This window comes from Schistocerca americana, chromosome 1, assembly GCF_021461395.2.
Source record: "Schistocerca americana isolate TAMUIC-IGC-003095 chromosome 1, iqSchAmer2.1, whole genome shotgun sequence".
Taxonomy (NCBI): domain Eukaryota; kingdom Metazoa; phylum Arthropoda; class Insecta; order Orthoptera; family Acrididae; genus Schistocerca; species Schistocerca americana.
The window spans coordinates 853165420-853192339 of NC_060119.1; the positions used below are offsets into that span (position 1 = coordinate 853165420).

At 39.3% G+C, this 26920-nt stretch overlaps 1 protein-coding gene across 5 annotated transcripts in view; it reads right to left on the reverse strand.

Moving 5' to 3' along the window:
• Positions 1 to 6454: 6454 nt before the first annotated feature.
• Positions 6455 to 26920, reverse strand: part of LOC124613439 (leupaxin) — a 482569-nt gene continuing 462103 nt past the window's right edge. For 4 of the 5 annotated variants that reach the window (XM_047142165.1, XM_047142157.1, XM_047142144.1 and 1 more), the window contains exons 3-10: positions 16820 to 16991; positions 16579 to 16699; positions 16147 to 16294; positions 15023 to 15292; positions 14753 to 14926; positions 14423 to 14653; positions 7679 to 7799; positions 6455 to 7528 (exon numbers count right to left, since the gene is read on the reverse strand). In XM_047142165.1, coding sequence (XP_046998121.1) covers positions 7383 to 7528; positions 7679 to 7799; positions 14423 to 14653; positions 14753 to 14926; positions 15023 to 15292; positions 16147 to 16294; positions 16579 to 16699; positions 16820 to 16991 — 1383 coding nt within the window. In that variant the 3' untranslated portion in view covers positions 6455 to 7382. Of the gene's footprint in view, positions 7529 to 7678; positions 7800 to 13956; positions 14156 to 14422; positions 14654 to 14752; positions 14927 to 15022; positions 15293 to 16146; positions 16295 to 16578; positions 16700 to 16819; positions 16992 to 26920 lie in introns of those variants that run through there. The other variant, XM_047142173.1, reaches the window with a different exon arrangement.

Below are 26920 nucleotides of genomic sequence, written 5' to 3' on the forward strand. Positions count from 1 at the left end.
AGGACTGACTGCGGACCATTGGTACAGAGCCGAGTGGAGGGTCTGAATCAGAGGCTGACACGGTTCTGCAACCGTGTGGGCTGCAGATTCCTCGACTTGCACCATAGCGTGGTGGGGTTTCGGATTCCGCTGGATAGGTCAGGAGTCCACTACACGCAGCAAGCGGCTACACGGGTAGCAGGGGTTGTGTGGTGTGGACTGGGCGTTTTTTTTTTAGGTTAGATGGCCTCGGGCAAGTACAGAAAGGGCAACAGCCTCAAAGGGTGCGGGGCAAAGTCAGGACATGCGGGGACCCAGCAGCAATCGGTATTGTAGTTGTAAACTGTCGAAGCTGCATTGGTGAAGTACCGGAACTTCAAGTGCTGATAGAAAGCACCGAAGCTGAAATCGTTATAGGTACAGAAAGCTGGCTGAAGCCAGAGATAAATTCTGCCGAAATTTTTACAAAGGCACAGACGGTGTTTAGAAAGGATAGATTGCGTGCAACCGGTGGTGGCGTGTTTGTTGCTGTTACTAGTAGTTTATCCTGTAGTGAAATAGAAGTGGATAGTTCCTCTGAATTATTATGGGTGGAGGTTACACTCAACAACTGAGCTAGGTTAATAATTGGCTCCTTTTACCGACCTCCCCACTCAGCAGCATTAGTGGCAGAACAACTGAGAGAAAATTTGGAATACATTTCACATAAATTTTCTCAGCATGTTATAGTCTTAGGAGGAGACTTCAATTTACCAGATATAGACTGGGACACTCAGATGTTTAGGACGGGTGGTAGGGACAGAGCATCGAGTGACATTATACTGAGTGCACTATCCGAAAATTACTTCGAGCAATTAAACAGAGAACCGACTTGTGGAGATAACATCTTGGACCTACTAATAACAAACAGACCTGAACTTTTCGACTCTGTAAGTGCAGAACAGGGAATCAGTGATCATAAGGCCGTTGCAGCATCCCTGAATATGGAAGTAAATAGGAATATAAAAAAAGGGAGGAAGGTGTATCTGTTTAGCAAGAGTAATAGAAGGCAGATTTCAGACTACCTAACAGATCAAAACGAAAATATCTGTTCCGACACTGACAATTTTGAGTGTTTATGGAAAAAGTTCAAGGCAATCGTAAAATGTGTTTTAGACAGGTACGTGCTGAGTAAAACTGTGGGGACGGGAAAATCCCACCATGGTTCAACAACAAAGTTAGGAAACTACTGCGAAAGCAAAGAGAGCTTCACTCCAAGTTTAAATGCAGCCAAAACCTCTCAGACAAACAGAAGCTAAACAATGTCAAAGTTAGCGTAAGGAGAGCTATGCGTGAAGCGTTCAGTGAATTCGAAAGTAAAATTCTATGTACCGACTTGACAGAAAATCCTAGGAAATTCTGGTCTTATGTTAAATCAGTAAGTGGCTCGAAACAGCATATCCAGACACTCTGGGATGATGATGGCATTGAAACAGAGGATGACATGCGTAAAACTGAAATACTAAACACCTTTTTCCAAATCTGTTTCACAGAGGAAGACCGCACTGCAGTTCCTTCTCTAAATCCTCGCACAAACGAAAAAATGGCTGACATCGAAATAAGTGTCCAAGGAATAGAAAAGCAACTGGAATCACTAAACAGAGGAAACTACACTGGGCCTGATGGGATACCAATTCGATTCTACACAGAGTACGCGAAAGAACTCGGCCCCCTTCTAACAGCCATGTACCACAAGTCTCTAGAGGAACGGAAGGTTCCAAATGATTGGAAAAGAGCACAGGTAGTCCCAGTCTTCAAGAAGGATCATCGAGCAGATGCGCAAAACTATAGACCTATATCTCTGATGTCGATCTGTTGTAGAATTTTAGAACGTGTTTTTTGCTCGTGTATCATGTCGTTTTTGGAAACCAAGAATCTACTCTGTAGGAGTCAATATGGATTCCGGAAACAGCGATCGTGTGAGACCCAACTTGCTTTATTTGTTCATGAGGCCCAGAAAATATTAGATACAGGCTCCCAGATAGATGCTATTTTCCTTGACTTTCGGAAGGCGTTCGATACAGTTCCACACTGTCACCTGATAAACAAAGTAAGAGCCTACGGAATATCAGACCAGCTGTGTGGCTGGATTGAAGAGTTTTTAGCAAACAGAACACAGCAGGTTGTTATCAATGGAGAGACGTCTACAGATGTTAAAGTAACCTCTGGCGTGCCACAGGGGAGTGTTATGGGACCATTGCTTTTCACAGTATATATAAATGACCTTGTAGATAGTGTCGGAAGTTCCATGCGGCTTTTAGCGGATGATGCTGTAGTATATAGAGAAGTTGCAGCATTAGAAAATTGCAGTGAAATGCAGGGAGATCTGCAGCAGATAGGCACTTGGTGCAGGGAGTGGCAACTGACCCTTAACATAGACAAATGTAATGTATTTCAAATACATAGAAAGAAGAATCCTTTATTGTACGATTATATTATAGTGGAACAAACACTGGTAGCAGTTACTTCTGTAAAATATCTGGGAGTATGCATACGGAACGATTTGAAGTGGAATGATCATATAAAATTAATTGTTGGTAAGGCAGGTACCAGGTTGAGATTCATTGGGAGAGTCCTTAGAAAATGTAGTCCATCAACAAAGGAGGTGGCTTACAAAACACTTGTTCGACCTATACTTGAGTATTGCTCATCAGTGTGGGATCCGTACCAGATCGGGTTGACGGAGGAGACAGAGAAGATCCAAAGAAGAGCGGCGCATTTCGTCACAGGGTTATTTGGTAAGCGTGACAGCGTTACCGAGATGTTTAGCAAACTCAAGTGACAGACTCTGCAAGAGAGGCGCTCTGCATCGCAGTGTAGCTTGCTCACCAGGTTTCGAGAGGGTGCGTTTCTGGATGAGATATTGAATATATTGCTTTCCCCTACTTAAACCTCCCAAGGAGAGCACGAATGTAAAATTAGAGAGATTCGAGCGTGCATGGAGGCTTTCCGACAGTCGTTCTTCTCGCGAACCATACGCGACTGGAACAGGAAAGGGAGGTAGTGCAATGGCACATAAAGTGCCCTCCGCCACACACCGTTGGGTGGCTTGTGGAGTATAAATGTAGATGTAGATGTAGCTGAAAGTCATTGAATCCTATACAGTTACGATTGATGGTGAGAACACTCTGAAGAATTGCAAAACATTAAAAAAGCCTAAACCTGAACTGCTTGATAACACATTGTGGATGTGGTTTTGTCAAGAAAGAAGGAAAGGAACTCCAATATGTGGGCCAATTCTTAAAGAAAAAGCAATAGTTTTGCACAAAAAACTGGAAGCCGAAAGGAAATTTGCTGCCAGTGAAGGCTGGTTTGAACATTGAAAAACTCGTCATGGTGTCCAATTTGTTTCTATTTCTAGTGAAAAACTATCTGCCAGTGTCGCAGCTGCTAAGGAGTTTTCTGTTAAGTTTCAAGAAATTGTAGAAGAAACTGAACTGTTACCCTGCCAAGTGTATAACATCGATGAGACAGGGCTGAACTTTAAAATGTTGCTAACAAAAATGCTCGCAGCTTCAAATGAATCCATGGTGGGAACGAAACTTATAAAAGATAGAATAACATTCATTCCTTGTAGCAATTCAGATGGTACCCACAAGATCCCCTTGTTCGTCATTGGCAAATTTAAGAAGCCAAGGGCATACAAAAATATAAACTTATCTTCCTTGCCAGTTTATTACCGCAATCAAAAATCTGCTTGGATGGACTGCGACCTTTTTAAATCCTGGTTTTTCGATGAGTTTGTGTCATCGGTCAAAAAAACACTTGAAGCAAAAAAATCTGCCTGTTCGTACTATACTGCTATTGGATAACGCACCATCACATCCATCGGAGGAAGATTTGGTGAAAGGGGACATAAAAGCTCTCTTTCTGCCTACTAATGTGACCTCACTCATCCAACCAAAGGATCAGGGTGTTATCGAATGGTTAAAAAGGCGATATCGCAGAAAGTATATCAGCTCAATCTTGGAAAAATCTGAAGGAGGTCATAACTTATTTGAGGCAATGAAATCCCTGAACATCAAAGATGCTATCTACACAATCACTGCAGCATGGGGTGAACTGAAACCTGACACACTGCGGAAACCATGGCGTAAGCTTTGGCCACAAGTTATGACTGAAAATGAGCACACCGAAGATGAGCAAAACAATGACGTACTGGAAATCGTTAAAAATCTACAACCTCTGGAGCCGAATGTCCCTGCCAATGAAGATGAAGAGTGGATCAACAAATGTGACGAAGACTGTGACCCTTTTGAAGAGCTCAATGATGACCAGATTGTTGCCGCTGTTAGCCAGGAAACTGTGAATGAGGTCTTGGACGGCGAAGACAAACCCCCCCACCTGGATTTCACACAACGATGCAAAAAATGCTTTTGACATCGCCCTTCAATACATCAAGCAGAATCCAGCTTCAACTCCAATGGACATTTTGTGGATAAAAAAATGGAGGGACACTGCAGCTAAATCTAGAATAACATCTGCTAAACAAAAACGTATCACTGACTTTTTTCCAAGTAATTTGTTTTCGTTTTTACTGTTGGTTGGTTGGTTGTTTTGGGGAAGGAGACCAGACAGCGTGGTCATCGGTCTCATCGGATTAGGGAAGGATGGGGAAGGAAGTCGGCCGTGCCCTTTCAGAGGAACCATCCCGGCATTTGCCTGGAAAGATTTAGGGAAATCATGGAAAACCTAAATCAGGATGGCCGGACGCGGGATTGAACCGTCGTCCTCCCGAATGCGAGTCCAGTGTCTAACCACTGCGCCGTTTTTACTGTAAAAACAATGCATACAGTATAATCATTTCTTAGTTTATACATACAGAAGTTTATTTCTTTGCAAAAAATTTTTTTTGTATATACAGTGCTATAAACATTTTTTAGTTTACAGTATATATCATTTATACATTATTAAGTACAGTACAGTACTGTAATTTGTTTGTCGTTTATTCTTTAAAAACCAATACATACTATAGTGTGTGTAGACTTTTTTAGTTAATATATTATTTAACACTGTATAAAAAACATCTTTTTATATTACTGTAGATGTCTTTTAGCTCTTAAATCATTTAATTTTTTGTACTAAATGTCTTTTTATATTTTTTGCAATAAATATTAGATTTTTCGGATAATCCGATCTTTTTTACGTTCCGAACATGGTCCCGGTCCCGAAGGTGACGGATTAGAGGGGTTCTACTGTATGAACTGTATTCACTATTTCAAACCTGACTTGTCCCATATTGTATGTGCAAATTAAGCACTAAATCACAATTTACAGGAGCTACACAGAAATACAAATACTAATATTGTTCATACACATTATTAAATTGCCATTTTCTTAAAAAGTTCAGTCTTTATGTAGAAATCACTCAGCGAGATCTCTTGAACTTTAGCTATGACTTGAACAATCTGACGAATGCTTTTGGCACCAAATGCCCTGCTTCTCTCAGAATAAAGCCAAATAAATGTTTTGCGGTTGACATCTACTGTCTTGGTCTTTCTTCTATATGTATGCATGCAGTATTGCTTTCTACATTTAGTCAGTTGCCCTATCTCTTGGTCTATCATCATCAAGCATGTCAATTACCCTCAGTATTTATATGTAATGATTATTAAAAATGTTCATTATTTTTTGGTAAAATATTTCTCATATTGTTTTTATTTTACAGCTGTAATTGTTAATTTCAGATATTATGTACATCAGTTTTGTTTTTTTAAATTGTTTCTAATAAGAAATAAATTCCGTTCCCTTGCTAGTCAATTAATACAATTAGAGTTAAACACCATTTGGACTAAATGCCTGGGGTACAAACAGCACATATACACAGACACAGAAAGAAGAGGTTGATCGTTTCATGTGAATATGAAAAGTAAGTCTTTATACGAAATATGATGGCAGCTAAGCTAAGAAACTATAGACTATAATAGGGAGTTCAGGCACTTAGGCTTGTGGGAAGAACTTCACGACTTTGGAGACTAGCATAAATTACTACTTGTTCCATAACTTCATAGAAGAATGTAAAAACCTTCTCTACTTAAACTGTGTTAGCCTTTAAAAAATTATTTAATCGAAATAGTTGTGTATGGAGTCCACTTTTCCTCTGAATTATATTTTGTGTGTTTGATTGAGTCTGTTGTTGTCTCTTATTATTTATTTGACAATAGATATATCCTTACTGTCACTTCACAGAAGTCACTTGCATATTTGAAGATAATTTTCATTTCTTAGTTCAACACAACATGAAGTGAGAAACAGCACAGATTTCTTTCTTCCTTTTGTCCAGTCTATTTCTTTAAGCTGAAACCCAATTTCAAAAATTACACATCCATTTTTCACACATTACTATTGCTATACTTTCTCTTAAAAGTTTAGTACATAGGAAAAAATTAGCATTATTTTGAGGTTTCTCATAAAAGGAGCAATTTAAGACACTGAATAAGATATTATATTTTTATTGTGTTCAAGTGATAGTAACAAAATATAATTTGAAGCCACTTTAAATCATAGATGTCATAAAAGAGGATAAATCATATAAAAAAAGGCAGTTTGAAAAAATTAATATGGCAAACTGGAAACACAGATACATAATGACTTATACAAAAATAAATTTGCAGAAATATCTATTACACTTAAAACCAAACAGTTCTATATTTTTAATGTATATAAACTTTATTGTATTTTCACTCACATATGAGAAAAAGAAACATGATAACAATACAGTATACCTGTGTAGCAGGAGGAAAGGGAGATGATAAACAACAAATACATTTTCACATCAACTGGCTGCTATTCTCTGTACATTCATGAGTCATACATTGTCTGAGTACTTGCACACCTCTATCAGCATTTTGTAGAAACAGGAAAAGAGGTAAAACATAAAATAAATGATGCGAGATAATATATTCTTTCCAAAAATTTCTTAGACTAGTAATACAATTCACTAACTCCTGTCTACCATAATCTTACAACTTTCATAAAAATTATAAAAATGAATTACAAAACCTTTATGTTTTCAGAAAAAAGGTAACTGAACTGCCTGCAAAATTAGATGGCTGTAATTTAAGAAGTAAACAATAAAATTATGTCCGACATATTTATATAACATAAAATGAGAAGAAGCAATGCTAAAAATCTTACTAAATGGTGCAGTGAGACCGAAAAACATATTTGTAGTTATTGGCAAGTAAAACAACATTACATTTTAGAAACGTCTATCTCTATACACATAAGAAATACAACTGGAAAAGAAAACAGATTTACACAATAATACATACAAAGAAAAACAAAGTTAAGCTTTCTGCAATTACACATTTTAAAAATAAAAATAAAAATTATTCTCTCCAGTTATTGATTTTTTAAATTTCTCAGCCAAACAACTTATCGAAACAGCTGTGGCAGTATGGTTTGTCATTTTGTTCCTTAAATGTGCCTTTATTTAGTTGCTTCAAGCAGAAGGCACACACAAAATGCTCTGGATGAAACTTGCGGAACATTGCTGTTATGCAGCGACCTGCAATGAATAGAAGAAGATATGAATTATGTCCTGTAACTCTATGAAGCTGTGATAAGTATATATTCATTATAATGATTTTGGAATGTAATAATATTTTTGCCCATGCATGTCTCTATAACTGTGAATTGTATAATACAAAATATTGACCTGTTATTGGTTTGTGGCAACCAGCGCAGAGAGAACCTCTCTTGGCATGATAGTGAGTCTCACAGTATGGTAGACCTTCATGATCAAAGAATGATCCACCATGAAATGGCTGTCGACAGTCCTGCATAAAAAACACAAAAATAATTAAATCTGATCATTCTTCATACGAAAATCATTGACACATTAAGTGTTGAACAAAAATACAGAAAATTACTGAAAATCACATTTAAAGTCTTGAAATATTAGCATTTTGTTTTAACTTTAATGCCATAAGATGTTAATAAGAACTTAGAGATGATGAAAATTTTTATAAAACATAGACAACAAAACAACAATGGTACACATAAGTATAATGTGAGACACTTCATAAAAATATTTAAACAAACTTGCAAGAAATCCTTATAACACCAGAAAAAATAGCAGTGTAATGAGACCTATGAAAACTGGTTGTGATATAATAACACTACAATAAACTATAATGCCAGGGTCTGTTCACTTATAGAAATTTATCTGACAAGAGAAGATAAGTGCCCAATAAATACTATGACAAGGCCAGTGTCATTTAAAGAATTTACAGAAGCAGTGCATATGCATTACAAGAAGTTGCAGGTACAAAGAATTTTAATGACACAGGAAGATAATTTGTGAGACAAAAATGTCCACACATTCACTTATCATTCACATACCAAAAAATTTCTTCAGGTAAGCTTCAGCCAAAAAAGGAAACCTAATTTTCATTATTCACTGCTGACAGGAGTTGTAAGTGTAACAGATGATTTCTTCTCGGGTTATCAGCCGAATGTTGGTGTCGTCTTGTCGCAACATTACAATGAGTTTCGTACCCATCATCTTCTGGTGAAGTCAGAAGACTGCGCCAGAAGATGATGGGTACAAAACTCATTGAAACGTTGCAACAAGACGACGCCACAACTCGGCTGATAATCCGTGAAGAATTCATCAGTGGAATATGCTGAGAAAGACTGCAGTTGCATATAAGTGTATCAGTAATGAAGAAACATGAAAAAAAAATATGCCGAGAAAAAATTACCCACACAGGCAAAATAAAATGTACTGATTGAGCCAAAATACTTCCCAGATAGTCATCTTGTTGTTATAAAGGGAGAAAGAAAGAGCAACTCTGACTGCAGAACACCAAACAGAATATTACCAGCCTTCATTATTGACAGATATATGCCACAACTGTTGAAAACCAACTATGTCCCTCACACCAGTCATCTAGAAGGGTCCTCAACTGATCTTTTAAAAAGCACTGACAATACAAATGTCAACTTACACACTTTATCATGTGCACACATAGTCTATTATTTAATAGGGTTTTCCAAATAGAATACAGAGAAAGAAAGAAGATTACGGTTTCATGTCCTATCAACTGATACTGTGTGTATAGTGTGCCATGACAATGTGAGAAATGAATGAATAATGAACCATTAGACTTTTACAACATTAAACAACTTCTTTGGAAAACAGTATTATACCCTAGGGACAAACTGGACGAGTTAGCATTGTTTTAAACAGACTGGCTTTATATTCAGGAAGATAGGAGTTCCATTCTTCATCCAATCACCCTGATTTAGGTCTTCTGCGGTTTCCCTAAATAACTGCAAGAAAAGAAGAGGGATGGTTCCTACTATAAGGCCATGGTCAATTACATGTCTCATCCTCATCAAATTAGACTGGCTGTGTGCCTGGATTGAAGAGTTTTTAGCAAACAGAACACAGCATGTTGTTCTCAATGGAGAGACGTCTACAAATGTTAAAGTAACCTCTGGTGCGCCACAGGGGACCATTGCTTTTCACAATATATATAAATGACCTAGTAGATAGTGTCGGAAGTTCCATGCGGCTTTTCGCGGATGATGCTGTAGTATACAGAGAAGTTGCAGCATTAGACAATTGCAGCAAAATGCAGGAAGATCTGCAGTGGATAGGCACTTGGTGCATGGAGTGACAACTGACCCTTAACATAGACAGATGTAAAGGATCCTTCTTTCTATGTATTCGCAATACATAGAAAGAAGGATCCTTTATTGTATGATTATATGATAGTGGAACGAACACTGGTAGCAGTTACTTCTGTAAAATATCTGGGAGTATGCATACGGAACGATTTGAAATGGAATGATCATATAAAATTAATTGTTGGTGAGGCAGGTACCAGGTTGAGATTCATTGGGAGAATCCATAGAAAATGTAGTCCTCCAACAAAGGAGGTGGCTTACAAAACACTCGTTCAACCTATACTTGAGTATTGCTCATCAGTGTGGGATCCGTACCAGGTCGGGTTGACAGAGGAGATAGAGAAGATCCAAGATTTCGTCACAGGGTTATTTGGTAAGCGTGATAGCATTACGGAGATGTTTAGCAAACTCAAGTGGCAGACTCTGCAAGAGAGGCGCTCTGCATCACCGTGTAGCTTGCTGTCCGGGTTTCGAGAGGGTGCGTTTCTGGACGAGGTATCGAATATATTGCTTCCCCCTATTATACCTCCCGAGGAAATCACGAATGTAAAATTAGAGAGATTCGAGCATGCATGGAGGCTTTCCGGAAGTCGTTCTTCCCGTGAACCACACGCGACCGGAACAGGAAAGGGAGGTAATGACAGTGGTACGTAAAGTGCCCTCCGCCACACAGCGTTGGGTGGCTTGCCGAGTATAAATGTAGATGTAGATGTAAGTATGCAAATGCCTGTTATATGAATTATGTTATTTTTATCATTCATAAATTGCAATACCATGACATGTTCAATATTCTTGTAAAAGTGAGCCACAAATGAATAAAACAACAAACCTAAATTTGGGTGACCGGACATGGTTTTGAACTTCCACTTTCCCTGAATGAACAGGAGGGAGCCGTAACTAGTCTATCTCATTTCTCATCTGTAGCAACCACTGAATTACTACAATGTGTCCTTAAAGTGACCCAAACCTCACTCATTGATACATCATATTCGTACTGTGCTGCCTCCAAACAACAAACTTCATCTGGACCTCATTTTATTGCCCTTAAATACTTGATGAACTTCTAACATCTGTTTATATTAGCATATAGCTACGTCCAAACATTCCTCAACGCAGTAAGTGACAACCAACAAAGTTTGAGGTTACAGCATATGTAACCCACTAGAATTTCCATCTAACACTGTTACTTGATATACACAGTGCACACTATTGTGAAATATCGAATACAGATTAGCATAAAAATTTCATAACACCACACTGCAGCATCAGTATAAATGACACTACCATTACATCACCATTCACAAATCCCACAAGACATACTAACAATAGTCTAGAATTCAGTGCATTTATCAGACAAAAACACTGCAACTATTAATTACCAAAATGTAAGTCTGCATGGTGGGCTAACATCTTGTCTCAAACATTTGCATCTACCTCTACATCTACATGACTACCTGCAATTCACACTTAAGAACCCGGCGGAGGGTTTGCTGGACCACTTTGACACTGTTTCTCTAGCACTCCATTCTCTGACAGTGCATGGGAAAAACAAACACTAAAATCTCTCCATGTGAGCTCCAGTTTCTCTTATTTGATTACAATAATCATTTCTCCTTACGTAAGTGGGTGTCAACAAAATATTTTCACATTCAGAGAAGAATGTTGGTGACTGAAATTTCATGAAAAGATCCCAGAACGAGAAAGGCCTTTATTCTAATGATTGCCAACTCACATTTCGTATCCTTGATACCCTCTCTCCTATTTCGCAATAATACAAAATGAGCTGCCCTCTCTGAATTTCTTCGATGCCCTCTGTCAATCCAGTCTGGTATGGACCCCATACTGCATGGCAACTCTCTAGCAGAGGATGGACAAGCATGGTGAAGGCAGTCTCTTTAATAGGCCTGTTGTGCCTTCTATGTGTTCCATAAATAGAACAGTGTCTTTGGTTTACCTTCCCTCAACACTATCTATGTGATTGTTCTAATTTAAGCAGTTCATAATTGTAATTCCTAGGTATTTAGTTGAATTGGCAGCTTTTAGGTTTGTACGATTTATCACGAAACCAAAATTTAATACATTCCTTTTAGTATTCTTGTGGATGACCTCACAGATTTCATTATTTAGGGCTAGTTGCCACTTTTTACACCATATAGATATCTTGTATTAATCATTTTGTGATTGGTTTTGGTCTTCGGATGACTTTACTACATCATCCGCAAACACTCTAAGAGGGATGCTCAGATTGTTTCCTATGTCAGTTATGTACATCAGGAACAGCAGAGGGCCTAAAACACTTCCTTAGGAAACACCAGATATCACTTCTGTTTTACTCCATAACTTTCTGTCAATTACTATGAATTGTGATCTTTCTGACAGGAAATCACAACAAAAATTTACAGAACTCTTCCATGGTTACCTGTACTATAACTTTAGCACATCATCAGTTATGAGGACCAGAATTATCTTTTAAGTGTGTAAAAACTTGTTTCCAAATGTAGTAAATTTACTAACAGACTGTCTCATAATTAATACTTTGTATTAGATTGACACATGAAACTGTTATGGAAGTGTGGAGTACTGCACCTCTAATTTTTCTCCCTCCTTTTTCTCTGACATTATAAAGAAGTTTAGAGGCATAAAATATCTAGAAGACATTCATCTTTACTATTTATAAATCTGTTCATAATATTTCAACATGGACTCTCTCATGCAGCAACAGACAGCACACTGTTTCAGAAAATTCTTAAACCATTACAATAATTTCACAGTCCATCTTTCAGTAAGCTGAAATAGTAGAGTTGCAGATTCATTACAGAGAATGCAAGTTGTGGCAATGCTTGCACATATACAACAATTCATTTTCATTCTCAACTTTTAGTGAAAACTCTGATGAATTACATTCAAGACTGGCAGAAGATACATTATCATATTTTTATGTAGACTTCAGCTGGACAGCAAAAGAATCATGTGGTTTACTCAAGTGATATTCAAAGAGACAAAATGCTTCAATTAAACATTTCACAAATAGTAAAGAGAGGAGAAAGAAGGAGATAGGAGAGAAAAACTCAGTAACTGTTGTTTTGGATGCAGTATTCCTCATTTTATTTATTGTTCAAGTCTGGGTGTTCTTTCTTGAACATGCGGAATTTACAACACCAAACAACAAAATTTCTATCTTGGCAACAAAAGAAATGTAATCAAAGTTTTAAAATTTTCAGTTCAATGAAGATTAAAAACTGACTACTTGTAAAATAATGATAACCTTAGCATTTCTTTCAAGTTTGTTGCTAAATACAGAATTATCATTAACTGAATCCTTCCTCTTATACAGTCTAATAGTTTCATAATCGTTTGCCATAAAGCAACTGGAGCTCACAGGATGAATATAAATATCATGTTTTGTATACAACAAGTTGCTGAATAAGACATTGATGTTTTCTGTTACTTAAATCCATAGTACAATGCCTAATATTCCCTGAGCAAAATCTCAACGTATGTTACGATATTTTAAGGTAAAAATCATTTTCCTTTTGTTTTATAAATTTTAATCACTGTATAGATGTCAAAACTGAAAACAATTTAGTGACACAGAAGATTATGAGATTATATGCAGCCTTGAAATATAGTGCTTAGTCAGTTCTTACAAGGGCATGTCCGCAACTAATGCTACCATATACACAAAGAGGAATGTTTGTCTTTCGTGACCTATTATAGTACCCCCAAAACAGATAAAAACCACTGCATGCATCTGAAGATAAGTTTTTGTTTGCTTGTTGGTCAGAGCTACGGTATGTACTGAATAGAATTTTTTCCTTGTAAACAGTAACATGCATAGCACATGCCATTACATGAGCTGCTAATTAAGTAATAAATCAATAAAAGGAATGATAATACACATGAAATTAGGTAACATGCGTGTGGCACATGGCCGTGTAACAAATAACTTGTACACGCACATGCTAGCCATAAGACTTTCTTGAATTTGTTTTGTTTATTTTTGGTTTTTATTTTGTGTTTATTTTCTTTTTAAATTCTATTTATTTTTTCTTTTCTTTTGTTTTATTTCATTTTATTTCATACAAATACATGATATCTGTGTAAGTAACTACAACATAAAACTCAGGATAAGAGATAATAGGGATACTAGGTGCCTTTCACTAAAAGAAAAAAAAATGCTGCATTCTATATGGAAAGTGAGATGACAGAGTGGTAATCAAATGATTTGTGTGTGGAGTAACGGGAACTGTTGTGTGTCAATGTATCTTCTTTTATAGTACACAAAATGTAGAAAGGAAATGGGATATTTCACTTTATTTAACTTTTTATTGGTTTCAAATAAGATGGGGGGCAAGAATGGCACTTCATATGGGTATGACATTTAGTCTTCTTCGTCATCTTCCTCATTTCCATCATCTTCAACGCCAACACATTTGGGACAGACAGGTTTTCCTTCCATTGCATAGAAAGATTTACCAGTAACTGGCTTCTTGCAATCCTAAGCATCAATAGAAAGACACATGAAAAAGAAGATACAAAATTTACATTTAATGTGCATGCACTGCAAGTTTTCCTTGCCATTCAAGTGCGCTAAAGAAAATGAGAAAATGAAAAGCTGTGAAAGGTATAAATAATAATTATGAGTATTTTCAAGCTAAACAAAGCTGTTAAATAAATGTCATTTTGATTTATGGATTACAGGAACAATAGAGCTACTGACAAAGAATTAAAGAATGAAATATTTTTATACAGGACACTATCTTACCCGGCAAACAAAACAGTCAGAATGCCACTGACTGTTCAAAGCTGAGATATAATTTTCCATGATTGGGCGATTGCAGCCACCGCACTTTGGTGCAAACATATCAAAGTAGTCATCGCGACAGTAAGGCTTTCCATCACGTTCATGAAATCCCTCCTCACCAAACTGTTTCCCACACTGAGCACAAAAGAAATGTTCAGTGTGCCATGTTTTCTCCAATGCAGTTACACATTTCTGGAAGAAAGATTACATATATATCAAATTCTTCCTTTTCTGAATATTGCACCCTTTACTCTCAACTAACTGTAATGAGACTGATTCAGTAATACTTACATCAAGAATTGGGCCATTACAGTAAGCACAACGAGGTGAAAAGAGATTGTGATAGTCAGGTTCACAATAAGGATGACCGTCTCTTTCAAAAAAGTTCCGTGTTCCAAGTTCTTGGTTACAGTGTGTACAGGTAAAGTGCTCTGGATGCCATGTCTTACCAAGAGCAGTGATAACCTGAAAAATATAGCATGTAGCATAACATAACAACATACACAGGATTTTCTTTAATTGCAAAATAGTAGTCCACAGAGCAAAAATTTAGGGACATACCTGTCCAACAATAGGTTTATCACAAGCACTGCAACATCCCTTTTGAGTCGTGTTGACCCCCTGACGGCTCATGTCTGCCTGAAGGTTTCCAAGCATAGAATCAAGTTGATTCTGTTTGGAGCTACTAACAGTTGTGGCAGAAGACGATGTCAGCTGCTGGGTATGAATCTGGGGAGAAGCTTGGGGTCCTGGAGAACTTTTTGTAGCTTTGTTTGGTTTGGCGTATGGTGAATCAGTTACTGTCTGATGCTGATGTGTGCTGGCATTGATCTGTGGAAGATATTTAATGAAATGAATTACCCATCTGATAAAGTAATTTCTAGTTAAGCTACTAGTGTTTCACATATTACAGAGAAAGACAGCCACACTCATAATTAGGCTGAACTGAACTTTCTAACTAATTTGAACAGATTTCATTTATATAAAATAATTAAAAAAGTAGCAACAATTCATTTGCAAGGCACTGCAGAATTCCTGGGAAACGGCAAAGACTGAAGTTAAATGAATTTCATCGGTGAAAAGCAGCTAAAACTTTCTGTAATATCTGAAAGCTACATGCTAGGAAGATGCCACAAGAGAGAGACCTGAGAAGGTTGCTCGTTGGGAGTGGACTGAACACTGGAGCAGAGCTGAGGGCTTGAGCTCGTGCCTCACTTCTCCTCCTCTCCCTCTTCCCCTCACCACATGGCACCCCCTCCCTACCCTCCCAGCCCCACCCATGCTTCAAACTATTTCTAGCTTTCAGCAACAACATGAGCCAAGAATGGATACGCTCACACCCACAAGAAACTGTGCATATGTGTAAAGGAGGTCACACAGGTCTCTGATAGCTGCAAAATTAATAAACACAGTACATTAATCAGTACTTTGCAGTAACTAAAGTTGTTGTAAAATTTGAGATGATTGAATTTCACAACTTAAGAGACACACTGATTAGACAACTCAGCCTCAATGAACAACATAAAGAAGCATTATTGATTTAATTAATGTAATGTGAAGACTTATGATTTTACAGTGTGTGTCTGACTCTATGTTGAGATAATTAATTCACAATGACAATAATTGACATAATTTCTACCAATTATGACAAATGTAAAAATGGAAATATAAGTTTAATAGTTCACCTTGAAATCTGCCAATGATGCCATCAGTATATCTAATTCTTTTGTGGCAGCAGATGCACCAGCACTAGATGTCTTCGGATAGTCGATATCTGTCCTGACTTCCCGAACTATCGTAGAACTTGTCTGCTGATGTGTGTCATTTACATCACTAAAAAGAAACACAAGTGAAAATCATCTTTTTTTCTACAACTTTTAATATTCTCATTCTTTTTTCTGTGAAACAGAGCAGATTAAACTTAATACAGTTAGAATATGGGACACTCTCAAAACGAAAAATAACTGCAGTCTTTGCAAAATGTTCAAGTAAGATATAGCATCATTAATTACAGCTATTTTGCTAACTTAGTTGTATTCCAACCATTCTTCTATTCTCGTTATTCATATTAATGCAACTGTGTATACAAATACACAATATTTTCTGTTCTGACATACCCATTTGGGACTACAGTATTTAGTTCATCAAGTAGGCTATCAACTGATGGTCTGACTCTAGTTTCTTGTGAGCTTGAAGGTCGTCCAGTTGGTGTTGTTGAACCATTTACTGTGCTCATATCTAGAAAGCACAAATTTTAAAGAAGTTTAATTATATTCAATATGTTATCATACTTTGACAAGGCACAAATATTCCACCATATGTAGAACAATAGGAGAATGGTACACAAATGTTGCTTACCTCTTCTTTCAGTGTAGCTTGAATAATGAGCATTGCTCAAATCTTGAAGCAGTGTGTCCAGTTCAGAAAGATTGTTATTCAGTGATGGCATTTTTGCAGGAGTGCTTTGTTGATAGGCTGTCTTACTGGTCATTACAGAATCATTAATCAGTCGCTGATTCTGATATGTCGGCTATAAAGAAGAAAAAATTATGATAACTATTTGCATAAAATTGTATAGTATGCTGAGATTACACTGATCCAAATCTTATCCGCTTGCTTTCAAAATCTAGTAATCATATTTTCAACCTAATCTTAAACTCATAAGATGAATCATGTGCACAAAAATGCATATGCTTGTAAGCAATGATTTCATAACTATTTGTCACAATGATAACTACTACAGACGAAAATTAAGTGAGTAACTTTTCCTTCATCACATTTTCCTGTCTTTATTCCATCATGTGGGCATTTCTATGTTAATTCAACAACCATACATCAAACACAAAACTCAAATCATGAAAAATAACAATAATGAGTAAATGTTCTGGTGTGCACTCCGACTGAACATATACTCTACAGTACCACATTTATTTGATAGATAATTTTTGAAACTTCAGCCATTGTCTTAGATAAATTTTCTGCATTTCCTGCCTTGAAAGACTTAAGACACTATAGAGACTGGTGTAATAATAAAATAAAGCAGTCATTAATCCAAGATTGTTTTGAATGTCACAGTGTTTTACTAGGCATAGTACTGTTGGGAGGTGGTACCTCTTTACCTTCCTCTGACCTCTGTGCTGATATACCCAGCCTGTTACATGGGAACCTAACATTCTCTTGTGGACTCCAAACTATGGTGCAACTCAGCTGTTTTCATATCAACAAACATTGGTAGAGGTGAAAGAAGTGAAAAGTGACGGATAAAAATCCTAGAATTGACCACAGATCAAACCCAAACCATTGGATTTCTGTTCTGGCACTTCACCACTGAGTCACTAAACCAATATAAATGTATAAATTCTCTTAATTCTGCAGCTATAATCTGCTATACTATACGTTTACTGTGACAGCAACAATGAAAAAAATTAATTTCACGAGTTAAACACTTATGGCTACAAGTATCAACAGAAAACTCTCATCACATAGCTTTATAAGTACCAGCAGTAATGGTTAAACTTCTAAGGTGTCTACCAATTACAGGTGGAATAGACCATGCAATTCAGAAGTACGTACTCATTGTTTTAAATAGATGCATGTAAAGTGCTGCAGGACTGCCTGTGCATAGCACTGACTGGAACACAACAGTATGCCTGTGACTATGACCAAGATGCTCTGTCACTACGCTTTGTACTCTTCAGTCTCTGATGCCATTTGTGCAGCTTGTTCATCAACAAACAGAAATGGTCTTCATGTACTCCAGTATTTAAGAAACAAAATAAATCTAAATGGAATATGGCACAGATATGCCACTTGATGGAAGACTTCCAGAGTGGCAGAGTTTCATGCATCAATGCGCCTCAAGTCAGGGCCCTAGAAACATATAATGAACTCAACAGGATGCATGATTTGTATTGTAAAACTGTTGACAGGCAACACCACTTAAATATACCACAACAATGCCATTTCCAAAGTCCATCATTTATTTTGGAATAACCATTCAAAGCAATACAAGAAGGGGGGGGGGGGGGGGGAGACATTAATCATGTAGTGAGAAAAGCATAAAATACCATGATTCATTAGGACAGTTCTGAAATATGTCAGTTTCATATGAAGTGCAAAATTCTTTTCAGTTGCATTACTGTGTAGTGTGAAGTCTGTTAGAAATCTCACATGATAAGAATGATGCAACAGACTCAGATAGTGAGCACTACAGAGGAGAGATTATGCTTTAAGCAAAAAAACTGCTCTTGTTAACTTTAGTGGAGGGTAAACCACTGGCTATGAATTGGCTACATCCGTGAAATGTAAGTTGTAAATCGGTGAATAAAGAGACTGAACTGAATTGATATTTCTTGTAACAACATAAACACTGCACATGAGCAATAAAAATTAAGTTAGAGGAAAAACAGACATATGGATGTGCACATACACATTATTTCCCCATGGTTTCTATGACTGGAGTAACATCATCTACATGTTGTACTGCTATTAATTCTGTCACAGTATGTAGACAGTTGCAGTAGATGTAGCTTATGAAGATGTCACATTTCACACTTGGTTTCTTACAGTCTGAACAGTAGTAAAGTGCTGGGAACTTCAGTTTCAGAGTGATTGAAATGAAAGGTGATGTGTCTCAAGCAGGGAGTCAAAAAAGTTTGTTACATGGTACAAAAAGAGCCTGGAAAATAATACCAACTTTGAGAAAAAATGGTTGTGGAGCTCATAATAAATTTTTATCTGATCTTCTGCTCTTTTCTTTTCAAAGTTCATCTCCTATAGAAAAAGTAAGGATGGTTAGAGTTTAGTGTCATTTCATGACACTGACCTTGCCTCACTGTGTACTCACCAGAGCACATAAGCTAAGCAATGTCAGGTGTACTTGGATGGGTAACTGTCTGGGTATGCCATGTACTTTTGCCTGCTTTCCCTTTGCCTTATGGCAAAGGGGAGGAGGGGTGTGGCGTAAAGTCCCTGATCATTGGTCTTTGCACCAATGCCCTGGATTAAATTCCTAAACTCTTTGCATCCTCTCATGAAGTGAGGGCACCTGACACTGTCAACAGTGATTTGTCCATCATCTTCGTTCTTGTACTTGTTATCATCAGCATCATCATGACCATCTTCATTATCATCATCTAGCATAAACATGAGAACACTCTACATCTACTCATTACAATCACCTAACTTACCAGATACAGTTAAAACACTCGACTCTCAACTCTGCTATGGAAAGGTGTCATTGTGCATGAAACATAGCAATTCCAATTAGGTAGATGAACCTACTCTTTGTGCTCCCAGTCGACAATGCCATGTGACTTTACTTCAGGGAGTTTTCAGCGCTGTTGTCACTAGAGATAGAGAACTAGTTCAGTTGGAGAAAGATGGGGAAGGAGTGGCCACAGCCTTTTCAGTCAGTCGTCCATAATTTGTATGAAATAATTCGTGGAAACTGCATAAAATCTAAATACGAGTGGTGAACCGTAATTTTAAAATCACTGATACCATATAACAACCCAGAGCATAACTTTATTAATAATATGAACACCCTCGTTTAAATACCACATTTTTCGAGCTTGTTTCCTGAAATATCTGCATTGCACTGAAATATAATTCTGTTTTTATCAGCTTATGGAACTCTGGCCCTGAAGGTAGGAAGAAAGATTAGGGTTTAATGTTCCGTCGACATCGAGGTCATTAGGGACAGAGCACAAGCTCGGGCTGATTCTGAGGAATGGGAAGGAAACTGGCCGCGCCCTTTCAAAGGAACCGTCCTGGCTTTCACTTTCAGTAGTACAGGGAAATCACAGAAAATCTAAATCAGGACTCTTATATACAGATTTGAACTGTCATTCTCCCGAATGCAGGTCCAGAACACTAACCAATGTAGCACCTCAGTCGGTCTCAGAGCCACCAATACGACAGCTGTTAGTATGGTGTTGCATTTATCTCCAGTCATGACAGAAGTTACAAGAGTTTTAATGAGAGAAAGCAGTTTTTGTCTGCAGCATATTGGTGCTTCATGGTGTAACGCTTTCATTTCCGTTATGGTGAACTGAGGTGACAAACTTCATGGGACAACGATATGCACATACACAGATGGCGGTAGTATCGCATACAAAAGGTATAGAAGGGCAGAGAATTAGTGGAGCTGGCATTTTTGATCAGGTACTCCATGTGAAATGGTTTCTGACGTGATTATGGGAGTTAATAGACTCTGAATGCGGAACGATGGTTGGAATTAGATGCATGGAACATTCCATTTCGGAAATAGTTAGGGAATAAAATATTCCAAGATCCACAGTGTCAAGAGTGTGCCGAGAATACCACATTTCAAGCATCACCTCTCGCTCGCCACGAACAACGCAGTGGCTGACAGTCTTCACTTAACGACCGATAGCAGTGGCATTTGTGTAAAGTTGTCAGTGCTAACAGACAAGCAACACTGCGTGAAATAACTGCTGAAATCAATTTGGAACGGATGTCGAATGTATCCGTTAGGACAGTGCGGCGAAATGTGGCGATAATGGTCTACAGCAGCAGACGACCGTCGCAAGTGCCTGTGCTAACAGGACAACATCGTCTTCAGTGCCTCTTCGGGGCTGCTGACTGTTATCGTTTGGACTTTATACACTATTGGAATTTTCTCGGGCTTCTAGGCGTGTCCAGTGGTTTAAAATCCACGAGTTATCGGCCGAGTTCTCCTCGGCCATTGTCAAGTGGTGACTGTCAAATGATTGATGCTGCTGCTGCTGCTGCCCTTATATAGTTGCGCTGTCTTCAGTGACGTCACTGGTGCTCGCTCCAGCGCCATATATGGTAATGTTTTCATTGCGCACTTGCCGTGCCCGCTTCAACCTTCCGATGGCCGGGTTCCAAGCTGTGCTTAGCTCCAGGCCGCCGTCTTTATTGAGGGTGTTGCCAGAAATTTTTAACTCGATCGCTTCTTTTATAACACTGCCCGCGTAATAACAGATGTCTCGGCAAATGCAATACGGTGAATAAGGTGAAAGGTGTCTGTATTTGGCAATGAATTGCCGCTGAGTTAAGAAATTCATTGCTAAATACAGACACCTTTCACCTTATTAGCGACCCAATCACCTTCACTATTGTTGTGACTTGGCAAGACAGCCAAGCCACTAGGAGGTGAAGCCGAAAGGTACGTGTTTAAGCTCACGCAGGCTGGCGTGAGGTCTGGAACAGTTAAAGAATTTGAGTCTAGCAAATAAAGTGCGTAGCTGTCGGAATACTTAACTTTAATCTATAATTGGTGAACATCGGTCTGACGGTACATGCATCACAAGATAAATAGCAAATGATAATGGCGCCTTGCTAGGTCGTAGCAAATGACGTAGCTGAAGGCTATGCTAACTATCGTCTCGGCAAATGAGACCGTAATTTGTCACTGAACCATCGCTAGCAAAGTCGGCTGTACAACTGGGGCGAGTGCTAGGACGTCTCTCTAGACCAGCCTTGTGGCGGCGCTCGGTCTGCAATCACTGACAGTAGCGACACGCGGGTCCGACGTATACTACCGGACCGCGGCCGATTTAAAGGCTACCACCTAGCAAGTGTGGTGTCTGGCGGTGACACCACAACCATCATTGATAAATTGGCCAGCGAGGTATCCGCCAAGGTCCTAAGAGAATATCGTAGGGAGATTGAGTAGTTAGAGAACCAATATGTGACATCACGCACCATCCCATTCTACCAGGATGCGTACTGGCCGACCGCCGTGACGATCGGGATCCGACGCACCCAGGACTAGGGGGAGGGTGCGAACACACCGATGATAGACAAAGCACACTGATTAAGACCCAGTAGCTAGAATTACCTGTAGGAAATAGTTAGTAGGATACTTTTTAAAAACCTGCAGCGATTTGCGTTAAGGCCAGGCCACTGCTAGGGGCACGCACACTGAGATTAGCTCGGTGGGCATGGCCATGAGATAGTAGGTTTATATCTTCTTACTGGCACACCTGTAACGCTGCAGGATGTAATTGTTTGTAGAGTAGGATTGAGTAGATAGCATGGTACACTAACAGTAGATCATTTAGATACCCATAGAACTAACTTCCTATCCTGTAGTTGATACTAATAATAGAAAATAGAGTTTTGGTAAATGCTGCTGAAATGTAACCTTGTATTTAATTTCGACCCACTAATGTTTTTAGGTGGTGGGTTATTTTGTATGATATTGGTTTTGATGAATAAAGATTTTTAAAAAATGCAATACGGTGTCCGTTTTCTAAAGCATGTTCCGCCACCGCTGATTTTTCAGGATACCGTGGGCGAAAACATCTCTCGAGTTCCAAACTGTAGCCTAGTCAGAGGAGTCCCGATTTCAGTTGGTAAAAGCCAATGGTAGAGTTCAAGAATGGCGCATATCTGACGAAGCCATGGACCCAAGATGTCAACAAGTCATTGTGCAAGCTAGTGGTGGCTCCATAATGCTGTGAGCTGTGTTTACATTGAATGTACTGGGTCTTCTGGTCCAACTAAACCGGTCATTGATTGGTAGTGTTTATGTTCGGCTGCTTGGACACCATTTGCAGCAATTCACGGACTTCATGTTCCCGAGGAATAAGAACATTTTGACAGTTCGAGCAAATGATACGGCCGCCCAGATTTCCCGACATGAATCCCATCGAACATTTTTGGAACATAATCGAGAGGTCAGTTCGTGTACAAAATCATGCACCGGCGGCACTTTCACAATTGTGGACGGCTACAGAGGAAGCTCGGCTCAATATTTCTGCAGGGAACTTCCAACGACTTTTCGAGTCTATGCCACGTTGCGTTGCTGCACTGCTCTAGGCTAAAGGAGGTCTGAATCGTATTAGGTGGTATCCCATGTCTTTCGTCACCTCACTGTAATGAGGTTCAAATGGCCCTGAGCACTATGGGACTTAGCTTCTGAGGTCATCAGTCCCCTAGACCTTAGAACTACTTAAACCCAACTAACTTACGGACATCACACACATCCATGCCCGAGGCAGGATTCGAACCTGCGACCGTAGCGGTCGCGCAGTTCCAGGCTGTAGCGCCTAGAACCACTCGGCCACCCCGGCCGGCTGTAATGAGGTATTGCGTTTATCAACTATCATTATGGAAGTTATACAGTTTTAATGAGAGCAATCTGTTGGTGTCACTCCAATATGTGTGATACATACTGGACTGGTGCTCGTGATGTAACATTTTCCATTCTCGTTAGTATATTTTGAGGAATAATAGAACGATTTGTTCACGATAAATGTTTTCCTTTCATTGTTTTTACAAAAAGTTAAAACTCGCGGCGGACGAGTGTGGGGCGTGAGTCGGGCCCGCGGCTGGAGCGGTCGCCCCCGCGCTCTATTTGCGTCTGCCGGGCGTCGCGCCAGCCGCCGCGGCGGCCTGTGTAACAGTACCGGCGCTGCAGCGCGTCTTCCGCGCCGGCCGGCCGGCCGGCCGGCCGCCTGCCCGTTGCATAATGTCAGCGGCCCCTCCAGGGCCGACGCCAAGAACTGGCCGACGCCGCCGCCGACGCCGCCTCCTCGCCGTAGCTACAGTTTTCTGGACCGCGGCTGACAGCGCAACAAGCCTAACGGACACACGCCGGCCACTGCGGCTCCGCAGACAGCTAAAAATGTCTTGTCCTCGACACAGCCGGTGCGAAGACAATACCGTCACGGACAGGTAAGTGCCGTAGCACGTGTCACCACGACGGTCGGATAGTAAGACGGTTACAGTGACCAGAATCCCGCGTTCGCCTTCCAGTGGTGGGAGCCGGTGAGGGAGCTTCGTACTGTCGTTCTATTCCACCAACAGAGGTGGTTCGTTCGCCGTCGCCTGTCAACGACCGTAATCACTGGTATCTACACGGGGTATCGAACCCAGGAAAGTTCCATGCGGAGCTCTGCCGTTTCAACTTAGCAAACAGGAACAAACGAAAGCGCTCACATACAGTCAGTCGGGATAGCTTCGTGCCACTTTTTACCATTTTTTGGCAATACCGGACACGAAATAGGTTGCACATCACAGCAGAAATTGTAACATTTTACATCTAAAGTTACTGAGTACTTGGGGAAGCGAAAACATACACTATGCCCTATTAGAGTAAAAATCTCTATTTTAATACTGGTACAATGTTACATTGCCACTTAGGGTAACTTTATACCAGTCTTAAAGGACTTAGTAATTTTGCTATATCTAATTCTCTGGGTAAATTTAGAACGTGCCAAAAGGAAATCAGGTGTTACTAAGAAGTGAAAACAAACAGGGTTAATTCAGTACTGCAGGTACATTTTGAAACATCAAGATGTTTGTATCGACCTGTCATTGATCAACATAAATCACTGTGGCCGGGAAGCTCTCTTCACAGCCAATGAAATTAAAGCACAATCACAACAGCTTTTAGAGCCACAGTACGACAGCTCTTAGTATGGTGTTGCATTTATCTCCCATCGTGATAGAAGTCACAAGACTTTTAATGAGAGCAAGCAGTTTTTGTCTGATACATATCGGTGCTTCATGGTTTAACAATTTCGATTTCCGTTACTATTCACTGAGACCTCATAAGAAAATGGAAAGAAAACCGAAATACTAAATTCAAATCAAAGAAGTAATAAAACTGTTACTTTAGCACGAAATCATGCAAGGTGGTGGAGTAGAAGCCACTTGAAACAAAAGTAGTATGTGGTACAAATATACCCCACTAGCAAGAAAGTTACTCTGATTGACTGTATTGCAGCACAGAGGTATCGGCTCTGTTTTCAACGTACCTACAGCGCATTTTAAGTTCTGCGAAACAGAAAAGAGTAGAGAAATACGCAGTGGCATCTTCACATTGTTAATAATTGGTACGATGATCAAACGCAGACGTACAACTTTTTCTTTCTTTCAAAAAACTGACTTTCGGAACGTGCCCACACAGCCATCTGAAAGAGTGGAAGATACAACTGCGGTTCGACGATTCGGAACATTCCTTTGGGCCAGGCAAAAGACGTACAGTTGAGAAACATGTTATCTACAACGTAGCAGCAAGAACCTCAAGCTGAAACCGCAGTGCTACTTTCGTCTGCGTTAGCAATGTAGACAGAATGTTACCATGCTCATTATGAAGCTTTAGGCTGAAATCAGTATGAGCCAAACTGAGATTATTGATACCAGAATTCGCGCCAGGATTGAGAGCAATAACACAATTTCAGTGTCGAATAATATTCACGATAGTGTTCTTTTTTTCTTTTTTTTTTTTTTAAGTCAGTTTAAAGATTTACTTTTTAATTATGGCGCTCGTATGTCAGGAATTATACTGCATCAATGCTCTAACGCCTGATATGTTATTCACACTTTCGCGATTCGCTATTCTTTACCACTTTTCCAGTACTGAACATGGTTTTTACCTCTGGCAGTACTTTGTGTACGTGGACAAAACCAAGTGGTGCTATGGTAACGATTCCATGTTGAATCGTAGGGCGCCCTGTAACTGACTGAGTAAGAGGGTCTTCGGGTTGTATACATATAACGATATTCCACCTCAAAGACGCACTACGGGTGTCACACTCTGCTGCTTTACCTTTCCTTTAATTCTCACTAGGAAACTAAATAGATTTTATTAGCAGTCCCTCGCTCTTACTGAGCGCGATGGCGCAGTAGTTAGCATAATGCACGACGGTTCAAATACGCGCCTGGCCACCCAGATTTAGGTTTTCCATTATTTCCCTAAATCGCTCCAGGGAAATGCCTGGATAGTTCCTTTGAAAGGACACGGCCGATTTCATTCCCCAGCGTTGAAGCAATCCGAGCTTCTGCTTCGTCTCTAATGACGTCGATGTCGACGTGGCACTAGACCCTGATCTTCCTTCCTTCCCTCACTCCTGTATCGTCACTATTGTAGATACTACTCGTTCCTAACGACTTGGGGCGTGGATTAAGAGAGTGAACTAGTTTCTTGGAGCAGTCACATTCGAATATTCGAAGTGCCATCCAGATTTCGCTGACTCGCTAAATCTTCAGGCTAGATGCAGCTGTTGATTTCTTTCCCTGTCCTTGTTTTATAAGCACAGTGCTGACGAGAGAGTTTCTTAACTTTCTCCCTTTCTTTTTTGTTTCCTTTTGATCTATTCTGACACGACTGTAACATCAGCCGTTTTTTTACAACTTTCTGACATTAACTGACGGAAAGGCGAGCCTTAGACGGTTCCAGCACGGAACAGACAGACCGCCGATTGCCGCACTGCAAATGATCGGAAAATATTTTCAGGAACGGTGCAGACGCTCTTTGAAACGAGTGTAAGAGGGAATAAACGGATGCAGTCTTCGTGTAATTTCTGCTCGTCGCGTAAAGAATATACAAACAACAAATAAACTACCGCCATCCGTATTGGCAACAATTGGCAAAGACGAAATTCTGACTGATAACAATTATTTGGAAGAGGGTAGGATGTGAAATGGTCGCCATTCCCTACGTCTACAGCGATATGA